Source organism: Pipistrellus kuhlii, unplaced genomic scaffold (genome assembly GCF_014108245.1).
Source record: "Pipistrellus kuhlii isolate mPipKuh1 unplaced genomic scaffold, mPipKuh1.p scaffold_m20_p_12, whole genome shotgun sequence".
NCBI classification, from domain to species: Eukaryota; Metazoa; Chordata; class Mammalia; order Chiroptera; family Vespertilionidae; genus Pipistrellus; species Pipistrellus kuhlii.
The window spans coordinates 51930384-51948680 of NW_023425427.1; the positions used below are offsets into that span (position 1 = coordinate 51930384).

Genomic DNA, 18297 nt, shown 5'->3' on the forward strand with positions numbered 1-18297 from the left:
TTTGTGGGAGAAAAAAGAGGGATAATTCATTTGAATCATGGAAGACATTTCTTAGGCTGAGAACTAGAAGATAACTGGGAGTTAATCAGACAAGGAAGGGAAAACGGTTTCAACTTGTTAAGGTGGATAGAGCAGTGGAGGGTAGAGATCTTATTGCCTGGGACCCAGAAAGGCTCCTTAGAAAATGCAGATGCCCTATGATGACCACAGCCCGCTTTCCAGAGAAGGGTTGTGGTCATGTCCAAGTATGTGGTATTTCCTTAACATGTTATGTGTTATTAGGGAGACGTCCTAACAGATGTGGAGATGGCCTCTCCCTTCCCTGGGAAATCCTGGCATGCCATCCAGTGTTGCAACTTCCCAATCTGTTGCCAGTCGGCTCTGTAACCCTATTGGCCCCACAGTGCATGGAGCTCCTTCTATTGCTCCGTGACTGCTTCTATACGCTCTGACATCCACAGGGCAGAACAAGTCTGGTCACGTGTGTCCACAAGTCATCTTCCCTTCATTCCTGGAAACGACCTGCCACAGATGCAGATGTCCAAGAGAAAAGGCGCTCAGCCTTCTGACCAGCTGCCTAATTCTGGTCTCAGGAGATCCAGCAATATTTAAGAAATGGAATCACTATTCTGGGGAATGGTGGAAAGGATTGCATGGAAAATGAGATTAAACTACATAGTTCTTTTGAAGAAAATGGAGACATAAACTGAGCAACATGGTTGAATTACAGAGAGAAGAATGAAACGGAAGCACTCACTCTGGGTCACAGGGAGAGAAAGAACTTGACTAACACTTTGGGTTCAGGGGACATCTTTCTGTGTGCTGGAGGGATGATGAAACTGGGCTGCTTTGCTGGCCAACACGGGGAGGAATTCCAGAACAGGAAGCAAGCTGGTGGCATCTTCAGCCTACAGAACCAGTCGGCAGGAGGGAGTGTGGGCAATGATGACTTCCTTGTGTGGACATCAAGCACTAGCAGAGGGAGCTGTGCCTGCGGAGGCAGGTGCCCTGGGATTGATCATTGCCAAGGCCTTTCACTGCTGACCCCTGTGGCCTGGGGCCAGTAGGTCTCACTAAGTCTCAGCCACCACATTCTTAAAAAAAGCACACTTGACCCTCCCAGGCTCCCACAGGGACAGCGATGCAAAGCTAGCATCCTCTCTGAACTGCCCAGGTGGAAGGACCAAGGAACCAATGTGGGGATGCTGAGAGCGGGACAGGTCAGTCGTTTAGACTGTGCGGTGTTACAGTCAGAAGGGAAATCGCTCACTGCCAGTCTAAATCCTTCATTTTACAGTTGAGCAACTGAGGCCTAGAGACTGGAAGTGACCTGTCCACAGTCCACAGGCAGGCAGATTGTGGCAGAGCCGGGCCTGAAACCCAGGACCTCTGACTACCACACTGGTTGTTTACTCCGCCAAGCTTAAAGCCATTCATGGGGCCAGAGAATGGCTTTCTGGCAGAAGCTCCTGGGACTGAAACCAGAAACAGACTGGGAAGGATAAAGAAAATAAGTTCTGTGAATTAGGCACAGTGCCAGATGTCTTTATGCATTTTTAATTTTCCCTTAACCCTCTCGAAACCCCCAGGAATAAGATATTATTGCCATTTTACACCTGCTCATGGAGACACAGAGGGCTTAAGTATCTTATCTCAGGCCTCGCGTGTGGCTGAGCCCAGACTTGAACTCAGCTCTGCTTGCAAACAGAGCCTGAACCTTCTACCCCAGTAGATGGGAAGCATCCACGTCTCAGGATCATTGCTGATGGGATAAAACCTGGGAGAGATTAGGCAGGGCTAGCGGCAGCTGCCTTGTCCCATGGCCAGAAGGAAAAGAGGGCAGAGTGAAGACCAGTGGATCAACTCTAAAGTCACATTTCAGATTTTAGAGAAGTTTTTCTCTGGATCCGTGGCCCGCAGACTGTGGCTCGTGAGCCACATGCGGTTCTTTGGCCCTTTGAGTGTGGCTCTTCCACAAAATACCATGGCCTGGGTGAGTTTATTTTGAAGAAGTGGCATTAGAAGAAGTTTAAGTTTAAAAAATTTGGCTCTCAAAAGAAATTTCAATAATTGTATTGTTGATATTTGGCTTTATTGACTAATGAGTTTGCCAACCACTGCTCTGGATCAATCAAAGGTCTCTGATCTCATTTTAGGGATGGCTACTCCAATGGCTAGTTTCCTTTTGGCCTATGTGCTCTCTCTGCTCTGATGAATAATATTTATATCCTGATTTGATCACTTATGTTTGGTTTTTACACAGGTTATTTAAAAACTTCTGTTCATAATTTTCTCCTGACATGCCATTGGCCAATAGCCACAAAATCCCTCTCAGTATTAAAATTCTTCTATGCCAAGTTCTTCAAGAAATTAGATCACCTTCTGATGAATTAGTAATAAAAACGAAAGCCACAGCTAGTCGCAGGGATAACTTTGGGCTCTTGCCCGACAAGTAAATCCTCTGTGTGAAGGAACGCAGGCTAACAATTTTGGACTCGGGTCTCTGTGGCCACATGGTGACATTGACCTCACCGGTAGGTAATTAGCCAGATTAGCTGCTGTTCAGGTTGTGTTCTCTCATCACGAAACCTTTTCCCAACTCGAACCACGTGGGCTTCCACGAGAAAACAAAAGCACACACCGCCCCCCACACCCAGAAGCCCCTTCTGTTGGGGATCCCGAGGGGACCCGGGCAGGCGAGCTGTTGGAAGGCAGAGGAGGGCTGGTCTCCATCGCATACCACAAGTAGGTGGAGGGCTTGTTGTTCTGTTTCCCGCCCATGAGAGGATACCCCTATTGTTCCTGAAAATGCTGACCAGGACCCACACTTCCAACCAAAATTCCTCCACCCCTACGGCAGCTGCCAAAGCAGCAGAAGCAGCAGCAGCCACAGATAAGTGTTTTGATGAATTGCAAGATGGAGAGGGTTTGCAGTGCCCCCAGCCCTGCTGATACCGAATGCCTTTAAGATACAGCCTTTCCCATCCTAATCTACAAAGGAAACAGGAAAAAGGAACTTAAAACTCCCTGTGCTCAGAGACAGAAATGAGGCTGTTACAGCCTGCCTCTCTACTGTTTCTTCTCGCCTCCGACTTGTAAACAAGAACCAGTAGAACGTGAGAATGGGGAGTCACAGCCCTCGGGGTGCTTGAAAGGGTCCCCGGAACCTCATGCACATCTGTGGAACCTGGATGGAGAGATGGGGGAAAGCATGGACTCTTTAGCCGGCTTAGTTCTCTATGGACTCAGCTTGCTCCTTTCTGGTAAGCGTTGGCTTTATTTATTTTATTTTATTTAGTATTATTTTAAAACGGTGATTCTGGGCGCTCTCAGTCTTTCTTAGTGCTGGTTAACAAGAAGCAGCTGTGGCATGGGCACTGTTTCTCTGTTTAATATGTAACGCTCCACTTAATGCGCTTGAGTACTGAAATGCAAAGTCCTCGTGGCATGAGCTGCCTTTCCCCGAGTTTCTCTTCTGCATAGTTGCCCCATGTGGCCACAGACTCCATGAGAATGGATAAAGTCATTTTATTGGAAGAGATTTGCTTCCTTGGTACATTATTTGGTGGTTCCTTATGAGGGATTGTTATCTTAATTTCAAACAAGAAGAAGAAACCTGGTTTCCCCTACTTCGAAGAAATGCACGCTGAGGATTACGGAACCCACTGAAGGCAGTGTACACATTGTCATTTTTCAATGAGAGCAAAAATGCTTTGTCTACAGATTTCATGTCTGCATCCTAGTTTATTAAAAGCAGTCAAATTAGTCAAAATAGGCTTATTATTTTTTTTTTCCTAACGGTTGGGGTCAGGGAGTTTAGGGCTATATAGTTCTTGTTTTGTCTAGAGTATTTGGTGGAAAGTCTTGATTGGCCCAGTGAAATGCAAGTGTAGGTAGTCACCCCGCTCCCTGGACGCTGGAGAGCATGGAAGCCTGTTGTGGAGCTCAGGAGTGGGCGGCCGGTGGTTTTTAGAGTTTGTGCCTGTTGTTTGGATTCTAAATAGTGTGTGACCCCGTGGTGTGTGCCTCTGGCTGACAGTGGTATCAAAACTTGAAGTTCAAATAAATCACAGCTGCAATTGCCATCAATCTCTCCCCTTCGGTTTGGAAGCATCCTAATTATTGTCACGAAAATAGAATTGATCCTGGAAATGTGTTTGACAAAATTTGCTGACATGATGGTGCAGGTTATGTTACATTAATGAGACTTGATCCGAATATACATACACATCTGTTATTTTCATGTCTTTCTGTATGTTTGAGATTTCAAATATTCGAAAATTAACCCAATAATATAACAGAATTACATTTAAAGTCACTTGGTTATAGCTCTTCAGTTTGCTTTCAACAACCAATTATATGGAGGATTAAATAATATTTTTAAAACTAAGAATGTGTAGTACAAATTGCTGAAAATGAAAGATTATCTGAGATGGTGTCGATACTCATATAGAAATTGTTCATATTAATATAGTAACAATGTTGATTTCTTTCTAAGAATTTGTACCTTTACACTAAACAATAATCTTCATTCCATTGGGCTTGTTTCTTCTCTGTGTAACATACTTATTGGTGATAGGAAATCTAGGACCAATTCTACACCAGGGTTTAGAGTGACTGAAGCCCAGGAGTCTACAGATGCTCTGAGGTACTTTTTAGGTTAAATAACACACACACACACACACACACACACGCTCACATATGCTCACATGTGCGCAATTGCTTTTATTTATCCCCCCTCCCTCAGCCTAAAGTGACCATGTATGGCAATATGGTCTTAGAAAGGCAGTCATAAATTAAGCAAAAAAGTAGCCAAATGAGTGGCTCCATGTCTAGACTTGGTTCTTTGAAATCATCACAGACGTCAGCAGGGAGAGGCGCAAACAGAAAAGTTTCATGATCTTGTTGAAAAGGGAGGGTGACACTAACAAAGTTGCTTCTGGAGTAGGTCTGTTGTGTTGAATCTGTTTTTTTTAATCCTCACCCAAGAATATTTTTTCATTGATTTTTAAAGAGAGTGGAAGAGAGAGGGAAAGACAGAGAGAAGCAATCCATGTAAGAGGACACATTGATTGGTTGCCTCCTGCACATGCCCTGACCAGGGCCCAGACTTGGGAGAAGCCTATAGCCAAGGTATGTGCCCTTGACTGGAATCAATCCTGGGACCCTTCTGTCTGCAGGCAGACGCTAACTGGCTAGGGCTGAATCTTAACTTACATTCCCAGTCTGTCTCTCAATGAACATGAATACCCAATGCTTGGAAATTATAGTAATAAGAATCCAGAATGATCATGTCTTTAGGCATAGGATCCATTAGCCAAGCTCTCCTGGTAGACTACAGCAATGGAGCAAGGGGCTCATGGGTTTACTCTCTAATCTAGTGGGTTGTTTCTCCTATTTTTCTGAACAAATAGAACTAAAAGAATGATGTCACATTTACCTCAATGAAAGTGCACTGGCTTGCAGATGCTCACCCATAAGAGGGCTGGAGGAGGTGTGTAATTTTAATTTTAAGATTTCTCTCAAATCCACCTAGATTCTGATATATTGCCCTACCAATTGAGAATCGTGGCCAATTTCAGTTTACAGACAAGTTATAATAAATGTATTAATTTCTCCCTACTCGCCCATCTTCACCAAACCAGACTGCTCTCTCTAAAGAGTTGTGTATACAGAAAAAGAAACTACATCACTCTTTCTGCTTATCATAGCATGTCCTATGAGGTCAATACTGACCTAAGGGGAAGTCTCTGGTGGCATGCTTTCATACCTCCTTTTTGTCTCATTGGACATTTTAAAAACAACCTGGATTCAGAGATAGTGGATATCTTGTCTGAGATGGCAGAGGAAATTCAGTTTCAAACACACCTTGGGGATAGTGAGGGCTCATTTCCAGACCACCACAATAATATGAGCATTGCAATAAAGTGGGTCATAATATTTTTGCTGTTGGAAGGTCTTGCACTCAGTTTGTAAAATCACAACATCTGTGAAGCACAATACAGCGAAGTGCAACAAAATGAGATATGCCTGTCTGTATGAGGTCAGGAAAGTGGTTCCAGATGGAACTGCCTCATTAGGGTTGGTCATGTAAGGCTTATACCAAGTCTGAGTAATCAAGGGTGGAGGTCCGAAGCTAGGATGAGAGACACACCTGGGAATTACTTTCACCGGGAGGAGTTTTGCTTCCTTCACAAATGCTCCTTCCTAACCATTGTCTTTGTTGGGAGGTCTCTGCATTTCCTTCTCAGCCCTACCTTGGGAGAGCTTCCTGCAAAAGCCGAGCTCTTCTAAGACATCTCTCCAGAAGGAAAAGACACTTTTAAGTCCACCTCGGAAGATATGCCGTGTCCTTTAAGGCATTCAGATAGATGGCCTCCAAAGTTGTCTGACATTATCAATTTGTTTTCTGGGGTCCTTCCCCTGAAAAGACACGTGTGTGTGATGTCATGTCACCTGCTTATTCCCTATAAATGGCTTATTATTAAAGCACAGAATCAGGATTCAAATAGATTTCTCTAGGCTAGAAGAGTGAACCAAACAAAAAAGATAAATGTCAAGTTATGCAATTGGGAGAGATGTTTGTTAAAAGTTCTAGCTTTACCAACTTTTGGTGATATACAAAATTCATAGGAATGAGCACATCATCTGCTTGCTAAAAAGGTAATACATAAGCTGTAACAGTTTGCATTAGTAAGAAATATAAGGTCTAATTTAGAAATAGTCATCACTCTATTGCTCAGTCTAGAGCATATCTATTAAACACTGAAGACAATGAGAAATTTGACGGTAAACATAGTAGACAGGCAAGAAGGTAAGTGCTTTAGAAACCATGTCATATGGAATATTTAGTGAGAGAAAGAGCTGAATGGCAGTGTTTAAGGATTTCCATGTAGAAGACATCATAGATTGACATTGTGTTTTGCCAGATCTAGGATCCAAGGGTGGAGGGAATTGCAGAAAGACAGTTTGGCTTTATTGATGAAAACCTTCTAAAAATTCTATTAACAGTCCCCCCCCCCCCCCCCCAAGGAGTGGAGAGTGCTCAGGCTACATACTGGAGAGTGCTCAGGCTTAGGTTGCGTGACTGCTTATTAGGAATATGAAAATAATATGTAGTGTGGTGGTTACTACCCTGCCTTTCACATTCTTATTTTATTATCTGTCTATAGCTCTTCTTCAATCACTTAGCAGATGGAGAAGGATTCAGAAAAGCCACCAAGATCTTTGCCCAATTAAACCAAACTGGGTGTGTGTCCTGAATGTGGAGCCAAATATATAGTCAGTTTACATTGAATTTTAAGTCAACATGCCTTTTGTGAAGAAGAAAAAAAAAAGCCATATGAACATGTGCTATGATGACTGTCTTTTGAAGCCACTGCTCTATGGTAGAGCTAATCAAGAATGCAGAAGAAGAATGGATTGTAAAGTCACAGATCTGGGGTTAAGCCCAAATTGGATGAGCATGGGCAAGTTATTTGGCTTTCCTAAGCCACAGTTTTACCATCTTTTATGGATGAGAATATCTATTTCCCAGAGTTATAAGCTCAGGTTTGATAATGCATGTACAGTATTTAGCCAGTAAGAACACACTTAATAAATGAAGTTAGTGTAATCAAAAGAGAAGTATTACTGTAAAGCCAAAGCTAGTTCAAGACTGATCTAATCTTTTCCAAGATGTAGGGGAATCATTTGCTATTCATAGAAGCAGTTTCCTCCTAAAAGACCTCAACAGAATCCAGTCCCTTAAATTTTGTGCTGGTCACTGCCCCTCTGACAAGCCAGAAAGCTTGGCCAACTATCCAATGCTTTTCCTCACCTATCCATTCATCCCTTCTCATGGCCTTTCTGCCTCTACCAGGCCCATCTCCCCAATATATGGGTTCTTCCCTCTTGGCTTTTGTTCATGCTATGCCCTCCACTTGGAAATGACATCCTCCATGTCCACATTACAAATACAGATCAACTCAACTTGCCCGAGCCAACTCTTCTCAGGATGTTCTTTTCCTAATTCTGAGTTTCCTTGCCACACAGGCTGTATTTTTGAGCTCTGGGCACATCGATTGAGCCAAACAGCCTCTAATATATTTGACAACAGATATTACTTCTTTTTTATTTTTCATAGTGCATATATTTGATGTTTAGTGATCTTGATTGAGTTTAATATGTCACAGTGAGAAACTTGGTATTTGGCACAGTAGACCTGAAATAAAGAAAGTTGTAGAATTTTAGCCACCCTGAAATAATCATATAATAATAATAATAATAATAATAATAACAAAACAATAATAAATCAATTTCATATACATTGCAAATGGCATTTATTTATATCTTAAAAGGTTGCCTTAAGTTAAATATTTTATGTAAATAAGGTAAAAAGAAAATGCTTTTTCCCCCTTAGGTATGAAACAAAAAATGTACACATGAAAATGGGTTTAATGAGGACTTTCCTAATTTAGGTATTGTTAAATACTACCCAAAAGATATATATTATTCAATAGACATTTATTGAGTTATTGCCTGCCTATCATTCTTTCATTAATGCATTTAATCACCTATTATTTCAGTTAATGAATACATATTGAGAACTTTTTTTGTGCCAAGTACTGTACTGGATGCCAGAATGCTAATAAGGATTAGGCTCCCCCTCCCCACCCCCCTTGCTAAACTCACATTTTAGGAGAAAAGATGAATATAGGCAGATGAGTTATATGACATTGTAATAAATGATATAGTAGGATTATATACAAAACCTAGCTTTTCAAGAGCTAAAAAAATTTTATTAGCTTCAATAAAAAATAGAAACTTTTGCCCAGATAGTATGGCTCAGTGATTGAGTGTCAACCTATGAACCAGGAGGTCAACATTCAATTCCCAATCAGGACACATGCCTGGGTTTCAGGCTCACTCCCCAGTGGCATGCAGGAGGTAGCCAATCAATGATTTTCCTATCATCATTGATGTTTCTGTCTCTTCATCTTCCTTCCTCTCTGAAATAAATAAAAATACATTTAAAATTTGAAACTTTAAAATTGAAATTAGAAACATTCAATTAAATGTCTAAAACACAATGTCAACTTCATTAATTGTAATAAATAACATTAATTTTAATAGTAATAAATATTGCCAAAAATTAGAGCAATTGTAGCTATGAGTTTACTCATAGACAAATGATTTTAAAAGTAAGAAAAGAAAAAAGAAAAGGAACTAAGAACTTTCCATTACGGGGAGCAGGGGGTATGAAATAGGGCAGGCTCCAGGAAGTTGAGTAAGGCTAGAATGTAGGGTGGAGGTGAAGAATCAAGATTGGGGTCAGACTGGGAAGGGCTGTTAGGCCATTTTAAGCAGCTTAGACTTCATGCTGTACATGTTGAAAATTGGCATCGTGTTTGTTCTAGCATACCTGATGTATGTCTTAGAATATTCGTTCTGATCATAGTATGGAGGATGAATCAATATGGCAGAGACTGTAGGCCTGGGCTGATTATTGATGGTTTGTGGGAGACTGAGAGAAAGGGGAGAGAATAAGCTTGGCTTCAAAATTCTGGTTTGGGTGATGCTGGTGACATTCAGTGGGTGAAACATGGCAGAAGGGACTGGTTGGAGATGGGCTGAGATGGAGCAAGGACTTACTTTGTACATGTTGACCTTGAGGTTCCATGTAAAGGGAAATATTTAGCAAAATTTGCCTTTCTGGGTCTGAAATTCAGAAGAAGAGAATTGGGTAAGGGGTTGAGACAGAAATTTTTGGTTTATGATAAGTGAAGCCATGGGCATGACTATGTCTTCAGCTTAAGTGGGTGGAAGAAAAGGAGGGGTTAGCTAAGGGTTCTATGAAGAAGCACTCAGGAAAGTGGCAGGAGAGGCAAATGATCCAATTAGATTCCAATTAGATTCCTTTCCCGAGATTCTAGAGGATTGTTCTGTGATAGCTAAGGACAGAGAATTTTAAGAAGGGGATAGTAAGGTGGAGCAGCAGAGTGATAGCCTCAGGGCCTGGCATGGGGGACCCAGGCTGTAGGTGTATTGTCTGATAATATTCAGAACTCAAACTGGAAGGGATGTCAGAGGATCAACTGGCAGTGCTCCGAGCCTGCAGGAAAGGGAATGTCTAACACTGCCTCCCTTATTTCTGGAATTTAAAACTGATAACCCGATTCCCACTAGTCTGGCCAGACTGTTTCTTTTCTTTTTTCCCCCTCTTTTTCTTAATCCTCACCCGAGGATATGTTTTTATTAATTTTAGAGAGAGAGGGAGAGAAAGAGAGAAATGTTAATGTGAGAGAAACATCCATCCGTTGTTTCCCATCAGTGCCCTAACCCACAGTTCTAGGTATGTGCCCTGATTGAAAGTCAAACCCGCAACCTTTTTTGGTGCATGGGACAATGCTCCAACCAACTGAGCCACCCAGCAGGAATAGCCACACTATTCTAACTCACCTCACAAGTGCAGAATGCTGTTTAGAGTGAGCCATGCCTACTTTTGTGTAGATCCCACCCCCCACTGCCTCCTTTTGTCCCTTCAGGAATCTGACTACCCTTTCCCCTGTGTCTCTTCCCAAAGACTGCAGGGACAGGTGTGGGATGTGGGTCAGCCAGATGGACAGGGTCCTAACTCATTTCAGCACATCTGTTGTTTAGAGGGAGTGCATTCCCACTGCCTGATGATGCCTGTCCAAGATGGTATGGGTGTGACAAAGAGAGGAGAACATTTAAAGATGAGGCAAAGGGACCCGTTAGGCAGCTTCTTGAGGGGATGGTGTGTTGTGCTGTTTGCTCTCTGCTTGTCACAGACCCTTGCCCAGGGCTTGCCAGCGAGGTGTGTGTGGTGGCCACACCCATCTCAGTAGATCTGTCAGCTTTCCCGCTTTTGTTAGAGGGTGATATCATGCTTCCTGGGGGGAGCGCTGGAAGACAATGCTCCGCCACTTTCCTCCAGATACAATAGGCGGAGTCAGGAAGGCAGTATTGACATTGCTGGGCTGGGAGGCACTCGCTGCTCTGCAGCCGTCAGATGGTGAACCAGCTTAACCTTGGCACACACGGCCTGGGTTGTGCAAGGCGTCTGGCTGCAGAGCCAAGGGGACTCCACCCTGGGGACAGGAGTGTGTTAGACATCTGGGAATCTGGGATGGGCTTCAAATTCCGATCCCTGTGTCAAAAACAACCACAAAACAATAATAGTACCCGTAATAACAAAAATAACTGCCACAGATGACTACCTCTATGTACCAAGTGTTTACTATGATGTTACTATCTCCCAACAACTTTGCACAATAGGTATTATTATTCTTATCTTAAAGAAGATTTTTAAATTGATTTTTAGAGAAGGGAGAGGGAGAGAGAGATAGAAACATCTATATGAAAGCGAAAGCTTGATTGACTGCCTCTTGCCTGCCCACCACTGAGGACCTAGGCATATGTTCTGACCAGGAATCAAACCAGGAATCAATGGATGGGCCGATGCTCAACCAATTGAACCACATCGGCCAAGGCCAAGTTTTAAAATATATGTTGAGCCCTAGCTAGTTTGGCTCAGTGGATAGAGCATTGGCCAGTGAACTGAAAGGTCCCAGGTTCAATTCCGGTCAAGGGCACAAGCTCTGGTTGTGGGCTCAATCCACAGTGGGGGACTTGTAGGAGGCAGCTTATCCATGATTCTCTCTCATCATGGATATTTTTATCTCTCCCCCTCTTCCTTCTTCTCTGAAATCAATAAAAATATAAATAAAATAAAATATATGTTGACATCAAGGTTCACACAGGTTAAGTGACTTGCCTGAGGTTGAACAGTAGTAGACATCCATTTTGTTGTACTGCCTGGCATCTCAGTTTTTAGCTGCTGCCCTGATTGCCCTCCACGTGATTCTAATAGGACTGTGGTCACTTCTCTCACTGTACACCATCCATCTGACCACGGCAGTTGGTTCAGGGGGAGGGTGCATGACCAACAGGGTCAGATAGACTCTTTTCTGGGAATTTCTGAGCAATATACTCTCTTTTCTCAATGGAGACACTGTACGTCTGGAGCTGCCAGCTTCCGTAGGCACTTGAAAGAAGCAGGTCTTTGATAGGAAAGACTGAGGACAGTAACAGAACAGGAGCAATTCAGGCACACCGATGTTATTTGAGCACTGGGTCCAGTAGTTTTAGATCAGAGACCCATTTCTGTGCCTTCCAATTATGGGAGCCAGCCACCCTTATTTGCTTGAATTACTTTGAATCCGTCTCTTGAAAGTGAATAGTCCAGAGTGAGCCATGGTCTCATTAGGAAATGACGGAGATCAGAGTTGAAGTGAGAATGACCTGACCCGAAATTCTGAGCTCTTTCAAAAACGTCACAATGCTGTCTTCTAATGAGTATTTCATGTTCACCTCAGGCTGGTTCCTGGAAATGAGGCTGATAACAGTATTCATGTGATTTGGGGGAAGATCTTAAAAGAGATACTACTTAAAAGTACTTAGTACAGGGTTGCGACACGATGAGCACTCAATAAAAATCAAATGCTCTTAATTATTTGCTTATAAACAAAGCTGGAGACGTATATTGCCTTATGCCAGTCCTTTCAAATCACAGATCCATCCCTGCGGGCAGGTGACTCTGTATTCTGTGCCAGATGGAACTCCCCACTTCTCTTGGTGAAACTCAGCATTGGTACCCTAAGCTTGGCCCTGTCTCAGGGACAAGGAGAGAGAAGATAAGAGGTGTGTGTTTTGGGAATTTTGCTAAAAAATCTGGTGCCAGGTGCAGTGGGGGTGAGGGTGTCCTACATGTGGCTCTACCAGCTCACAACATGGTGCTCCCTACTTTCCTCCTGCCAGCCCCTCATTGCCTCTTTCCTCTGGTCCTGACTGACCTGAAGCTGTAGGGTGACTTTTCTCCTGTTGGACCCTAATTCATTTATCCCAAACCTAATTCTTAGTTCTTGACTGCTTACTATAGAATTGTCATCTCCAAATGGAATGTGCCAGACTTCTGACTAAGCTCATAATTGTATTATTGGACCCATCTTGGAAGGAGGGATTGTGTGTGTAACAATAACTCTGCTCCCATTTCACCACCATCTTCCCACTGATTTCCTCTCTCAATTCCTCTTGTGTCTAGCACCTCTCGAATCCAGAGGGCACTTTCTGATCTTCTGGAGTTGGTTTAAACACCTACCTATTTACTATTTACTGCTACCACTTCAGATCAAAGAGCAGGGGGAAGAAGGTAGTTGGCCGTGGTAAGCAGCTTTTCAGGAGCCAGTCTTTATCTACCTACCCAGAGTCTTGTGCTTCTTAGTCCCCCATGCTATGTTGGAGGTGTATTTCAGTCATACCAGGCTCTCTGCAGTTCTTAGACATACACTCTCAAGCCTCTTTGCCCTTGTGTGTGCTGTTTCTTCTGCCAGGAATGCCCTCTTCACAGTCTCTTCTCCACCTGTTTAACTTACTCATGCATTGATGTCTATCTCAGCTATTATTTCTTCGAAGAAGTCTTCTTTAACCTCTTTAACTTGGGTAAGGGCCCTGCCTCAGTCTGGGTCCCACTAAAAATGTAAAAATGTGGCCCGAGGTAAAGGCACCTGTGCATGTAAACTGTTAGGGAAGCGATCCCCGGGGCAAGACTGAGGGACTAGGTGAGTAGAGCTGTACTAGGATGCATTATCACGTTGACCACTGCTCCAGGTACTCCAGACCTTCTGAGGAGCATTAAGAAATGAGACTCAGAATTGTTCACCTACAGAGGAAGAAAGGCGTTCATCCATTGCTATACTCAGCCTTTATTCAGGAGCTTAGGATGTGTAAGAAGCTAGAGGGTTAATGCTAGTGTCCTGTGCCAGAGAAAGTTCTAGGGGAAGAAGTGAGATATACTCTCTGGGGCTCTGGGTGGGCTACTTGAGGTTACACCTGCTCACAGTGAGGGGAGGCCTGCACAGAAGCAACACCTCAGAAGTAGCTGGGGTACCAGCTGGGATGGAGAGTTATATTGGTGCCCAACAGGTGTTGGAAAGAAGATCTCCTGTGCTTGCCTCTCTCCCAGTACTTAGAAAATTGAATTACAATTTACAGTTTATTTGTTGGTTTTACCTATGAGTCAATCAGCTGCATTTGGCATATCATATTCTCAGCACCAGAATGGTATGCTGGCTGCCAGAGAAGTGATTTAATAAATGATTTTTCCCTGGATTAAATGTTCTGACCTAGGGCTTCCCAATGTGTGCTATGTAGACTGTTGCTGGCCTGAAGGATGATTTTATGAGGTGCTTGGAAGAATATTTTTTATTATGACATCTATTAGTACATAGATATAGATATGTGTGTATGTGTATCAAATCAATCACATAATTTTATGACTATTCTGGCTTAACATGTGAAAGAAGAAAAGATGAGTTAAGGAGAATGTTTATACAATTTTACAAGTAGCATGTAGACTCAGCAAGAATCATGAAAGTGATGCATAAATCAATGAGTTTGGGAGATGTTGCTATAACTAAATTAGTCAATCCTTTAAAGATCCTCATGTGTACGTCCAAATAAAAAATAAAAAAGTAACCTGGCATGTAATTAAAACAGTCCTAGTGACATAGACAAAGTGGAAGAGAGTCTCATGGTGATCAACCTGTCTCAAATGACTGCCTTCTCCCAGGAAATCTGCAAAGTGGACATTAGTTAATAAATCACAGACAAGACCTAGCTTATCCCTTGGGCATATTGGGTATCCCTCAAAAAAGGCCCAGCAGTTGTCAGCAAACCAATGAGCAATACCTACCAGTGGAGGAATGGGTGGGTCAGTTCGTGCTTCCCAAAGTGTGGTACGCGTACGCCAAGGGGTACAGGAAGAGTTTGGTGGGGGTACGCGTTGCACCGGAGTTTGGTGGGGATATGCACTGCACCGTGCTTAGCTGCGCCTAATTCTACATTCTCATGAGTACGAGGGGTACTTAGCATTACAAAAATTATAGAAAGGGTACACATATGTCAAAAGTTTGGGAAACATTGATAAGCTAACATGTACTGAGCTCATTATATGTAGAATCTGCTAGGCAATGGAGTTACAAAGATGGTAAAAGAGAGGGACTGTCCCTGAGCGGCCTGCAGTCTGGTGGTGGAGGAGCTCTGCCCTGATAGAGGCTGACAGTAGACTGAGAACATGGGAGCTGGAACCAGTAATCTAGGCAGAGAACAGGGTCTCATCAGGAGGGTGACAATGGAGAAGGATAGTAGGAGAAGGCATTGGGGAAAACCAGGAGTGGAGTGAGGAGTGGAAGCGTTCTTGGCAGAGGGAAGCACATGGAAAATGAGGAACACCAAGTTTTAAGAAGCATTTGTGCAGTGGTTCTGCATGGCAACCCTCTAGGCTGCACTGAAGAAGGTGGCAGGGGATAAAGCTGGAAAACTGGGTGGGAAGAAGGCAATTTGTTTGAGGATGGGCTGAGTGGACAGGGACAGAGATACTCTGGGCGATGTTAGGATGTAGGATGAAGCTGTGTGAGGGAATGCAGTCACCCAAGGGGTAGATCTGGGAACACCTATATCAGGATGTAGAAGAAGAGGAAACTGAAGGCATTCAGTGAGACAAACTAAAGGAGGTTTCAACTACATCAAAAAATAGCAGAGGGGCCGATGAGGACAGGGACCAGGGAATTTGGCAATTAGGTGCTGTTGCAAAGCATTTTTAGTGGATGGGCTGGGCTGGGGTTGAGTACGTAAGCAGATCTCTTTCTGAGAGATGGCAGGTTCCTGTGTGCTTTTCTGTAAACTTGACTCTAAGTGACCTGGTAGGAGAAGGGGTGAGGTCCTCTCTGCTGTTGCTGACTCCGGCACTGGGAGTGTGTGAAGGAAGTTGGGAAAGACCTCTTCCCCTTCTCCTGAACCTGGTCCCCACATTACCTGAATTAGGGGATTATACAGTTTCACTAATATTTGGTAATGGAAGGAGATGTTTTCATGAAGGGGCCACACCGTTACCTAGAATAACAGAGTATTAGAACTGCCAGAGACTGAAGAGATTATCTCTGAAGTGACTTCACAGAATATGAACACCAGGAGAGGTATAGAATCTTTTTAATCTCAGGTGCAGCTAATGCGCCAGACCTTAAGAAATGCTGATATGATTCAACCTGCCTATTTTACAGAGTTGATACTGAGCCCCAGAGCCATGGTCAGTAAACTGCGGCTCTTTGGCCCCTTGAGTGTGGCTCTTCCGTTATAGAGATCTGGAACATTCAAACAACGCAGGAGAGTTTGGAGATTCACTTTATTCACCGCGGTGGGCTTAGAGAAAATGAATTCAAATTCTAAGGAAAGCTATAAGCAGAGCTTCCCTTTTTATTAAGGAGCCAGCCCTCTGTGCAATTAGTGGTTATCTCGCTGATGTCTTTGAAAACAAACAGTTCTAAATTTATCGGTATATCTAGTCTTGACCTGCAAGGTCAGACAGCTAATTTTATGATCCTCATTATACAAGCAGGGTAAAGCTGGCTAGAAAGCAAACATTTTTTTAGAATAAGAGGCCATCTAAGAAAAATAGCAGAAAATTCCAAACAGCAGTTTTTACAAAATATGGGTTTTCCTTCTCACTTCCACAAAATACTTGCCTGGGCAAGTCTATTTTAAAGAAGTGGCGTTAGAAGAAGTTTAAGTTTAAAAAATTTTGATATCAAAAGAAATTTCAATTGTTGTACTGTTGATATTTGGCTCTGTTGACTAATGAGTTTGCTGACCACTGCCCCAGAGAGTTCAACCCTTAACTCTGGCTCCCTCAGCTCATTAGAGACTAAGTTTCTTCACTTTAACAGAGTGTAGAAGGCAATGTACATTGGAGATGAACTCACATACTGTAGAGTCAAATGGGGTGAGCTTGCATTCCAGCTTTATCATTGTATTGGTTAGCTATTGCTGCGTAACAAACTACTCCCCAGACTCAGTGGCTGAACCCGTATTTATGATCATGCCTTTGAGTCATTCAAGGATTTGTTGCTCTATGCTTAGCACAGCTTGGTGGTATTGCTTCAGGTTGCAGCAGCTGGGGCAGCTCTGCTTCTTGCTGTAGGTGTGTGGGTTGTCTGGGTGACTCTGCTCACAAATATCTGATCCCTCCTGGATCAACATATTACCCACAGTCTATTGTTCTCATGGCGATATTAGCCCACCGAGGGCTAAGTAGAAACAAGCAAGGGAGGTTCGTAAGGCCTAGGCTCAGGACTGCATATTGCACTCCCAGCCATAGGCCATGTCCAAAGTCAAGTGCTGGGAAGTATACTCTGCCTATAATGAGGCCAAAGCAAGCATGTAAATGCAAGGAAGGTTGAAGAATTGGGGCCGACAGTTCAATCAGGGTTAGGGTAGACTTGACACACTGGTCCCACATCAGCCGTTCTTCACCAGCAAAAGGGCTCAAAGGAGTAACCTTCCCAATAGCCCCCAATTACTCACTTATGAATTCATTTCTTTCTCTCCTAAGTGCATAATGGCTGCAGATGTAAGGCCTCGGGCAGCGTGGCCTGCTTTGTGCGGCCTGGCCCTCCCTGCCCCCTCTCTGTGTGCATCTCACACCCAGAGTCAGCGGCGCTTTTCACACAAACCGTCTGCCAAGAGGCACAGGGCTGGAGCCAAAGCACAACAGCTGTGGGAGCTCAGCTGCATTCAGAGGCCTGGGGTAATCTCCTCCCAGGCCCAGTGAAGCACAGCCCTGGCCACTGAGTGACTCTCCAGTGCATTAGCCATCAGCAGCGTGTGATTCCAATATGAGTAATACGTGAATCCTGCCAGCTGCTTCTGGAATCAAACAGAAAGCAGTGTGTGTGTTTTTTGCCAGCCAGGCGGAGAAATCGCCATGAACTACACTACTATCTTCCCACAAAAGCTGGGAAGAGCTGGCCACTCAGGCGAACTTCAGCAGAGGCCCCCTTTCCTCTTCCAGATTGCTTTCTGATGGGACTCGGGGCTTATAACCCTACCATGCCCACTTTTGCACCTTAGGCTGTTATGCTCACAGATGTGTCTGGGCTGGAGTCCCACTCAACAAGGTGATAGCTGTGTGATCTTGGATAAGTCATACCACCTCCCTCTAGATGGGGATAATAATGCTGCCCACACTACAGAGTTGTAGTGATTGCATGAAATACCGTATTTTTCGGACCATAAGACGCACCAGTTTTTAGAGAAGGGAAATGAAGAAAAAAAGATTCTGAAACAAATAGTGTCCTAAAATATTTTATGTGCATTAAAACCCAACATCACAGTCATAAACACATGTAATCAACCCTGTAAAGTAAACAGCAGCATTTAGAACCATTTTAGAGCCGGGCA

The 18297-nt window shown here is 43.5% G+C and overlaps 1 protein-coding gene across 2 annotated transcripts in view; it reads left to right on the top strand.

The window, feature by feature from the left end:
- Positions 1-2667: 2667 nt before the first annotated feature.
- The window catches only part of TEK (TEK receptor tyrosine kinase), a 110402-nt gene continuing 94772 nt past the window's right edge, over positions 2668-18297 (top strand). Inside the window, exon 1 of one of the 2 annotated variants that reach the window (XM_036434208.2) lies at positions 2668-3263. In XM_036434208.2, the coding sequence (XP_036290101.1) occupies positions 3200-3263 (64 nt within the window). In that variant the 5' untranslated portion in view covers positions 2668-3199. The remainder of the gene's footprint in view (positions 3264-18297) is intronic. The other variant, XM_036434207.2, reaches the window with a different exon arrangement.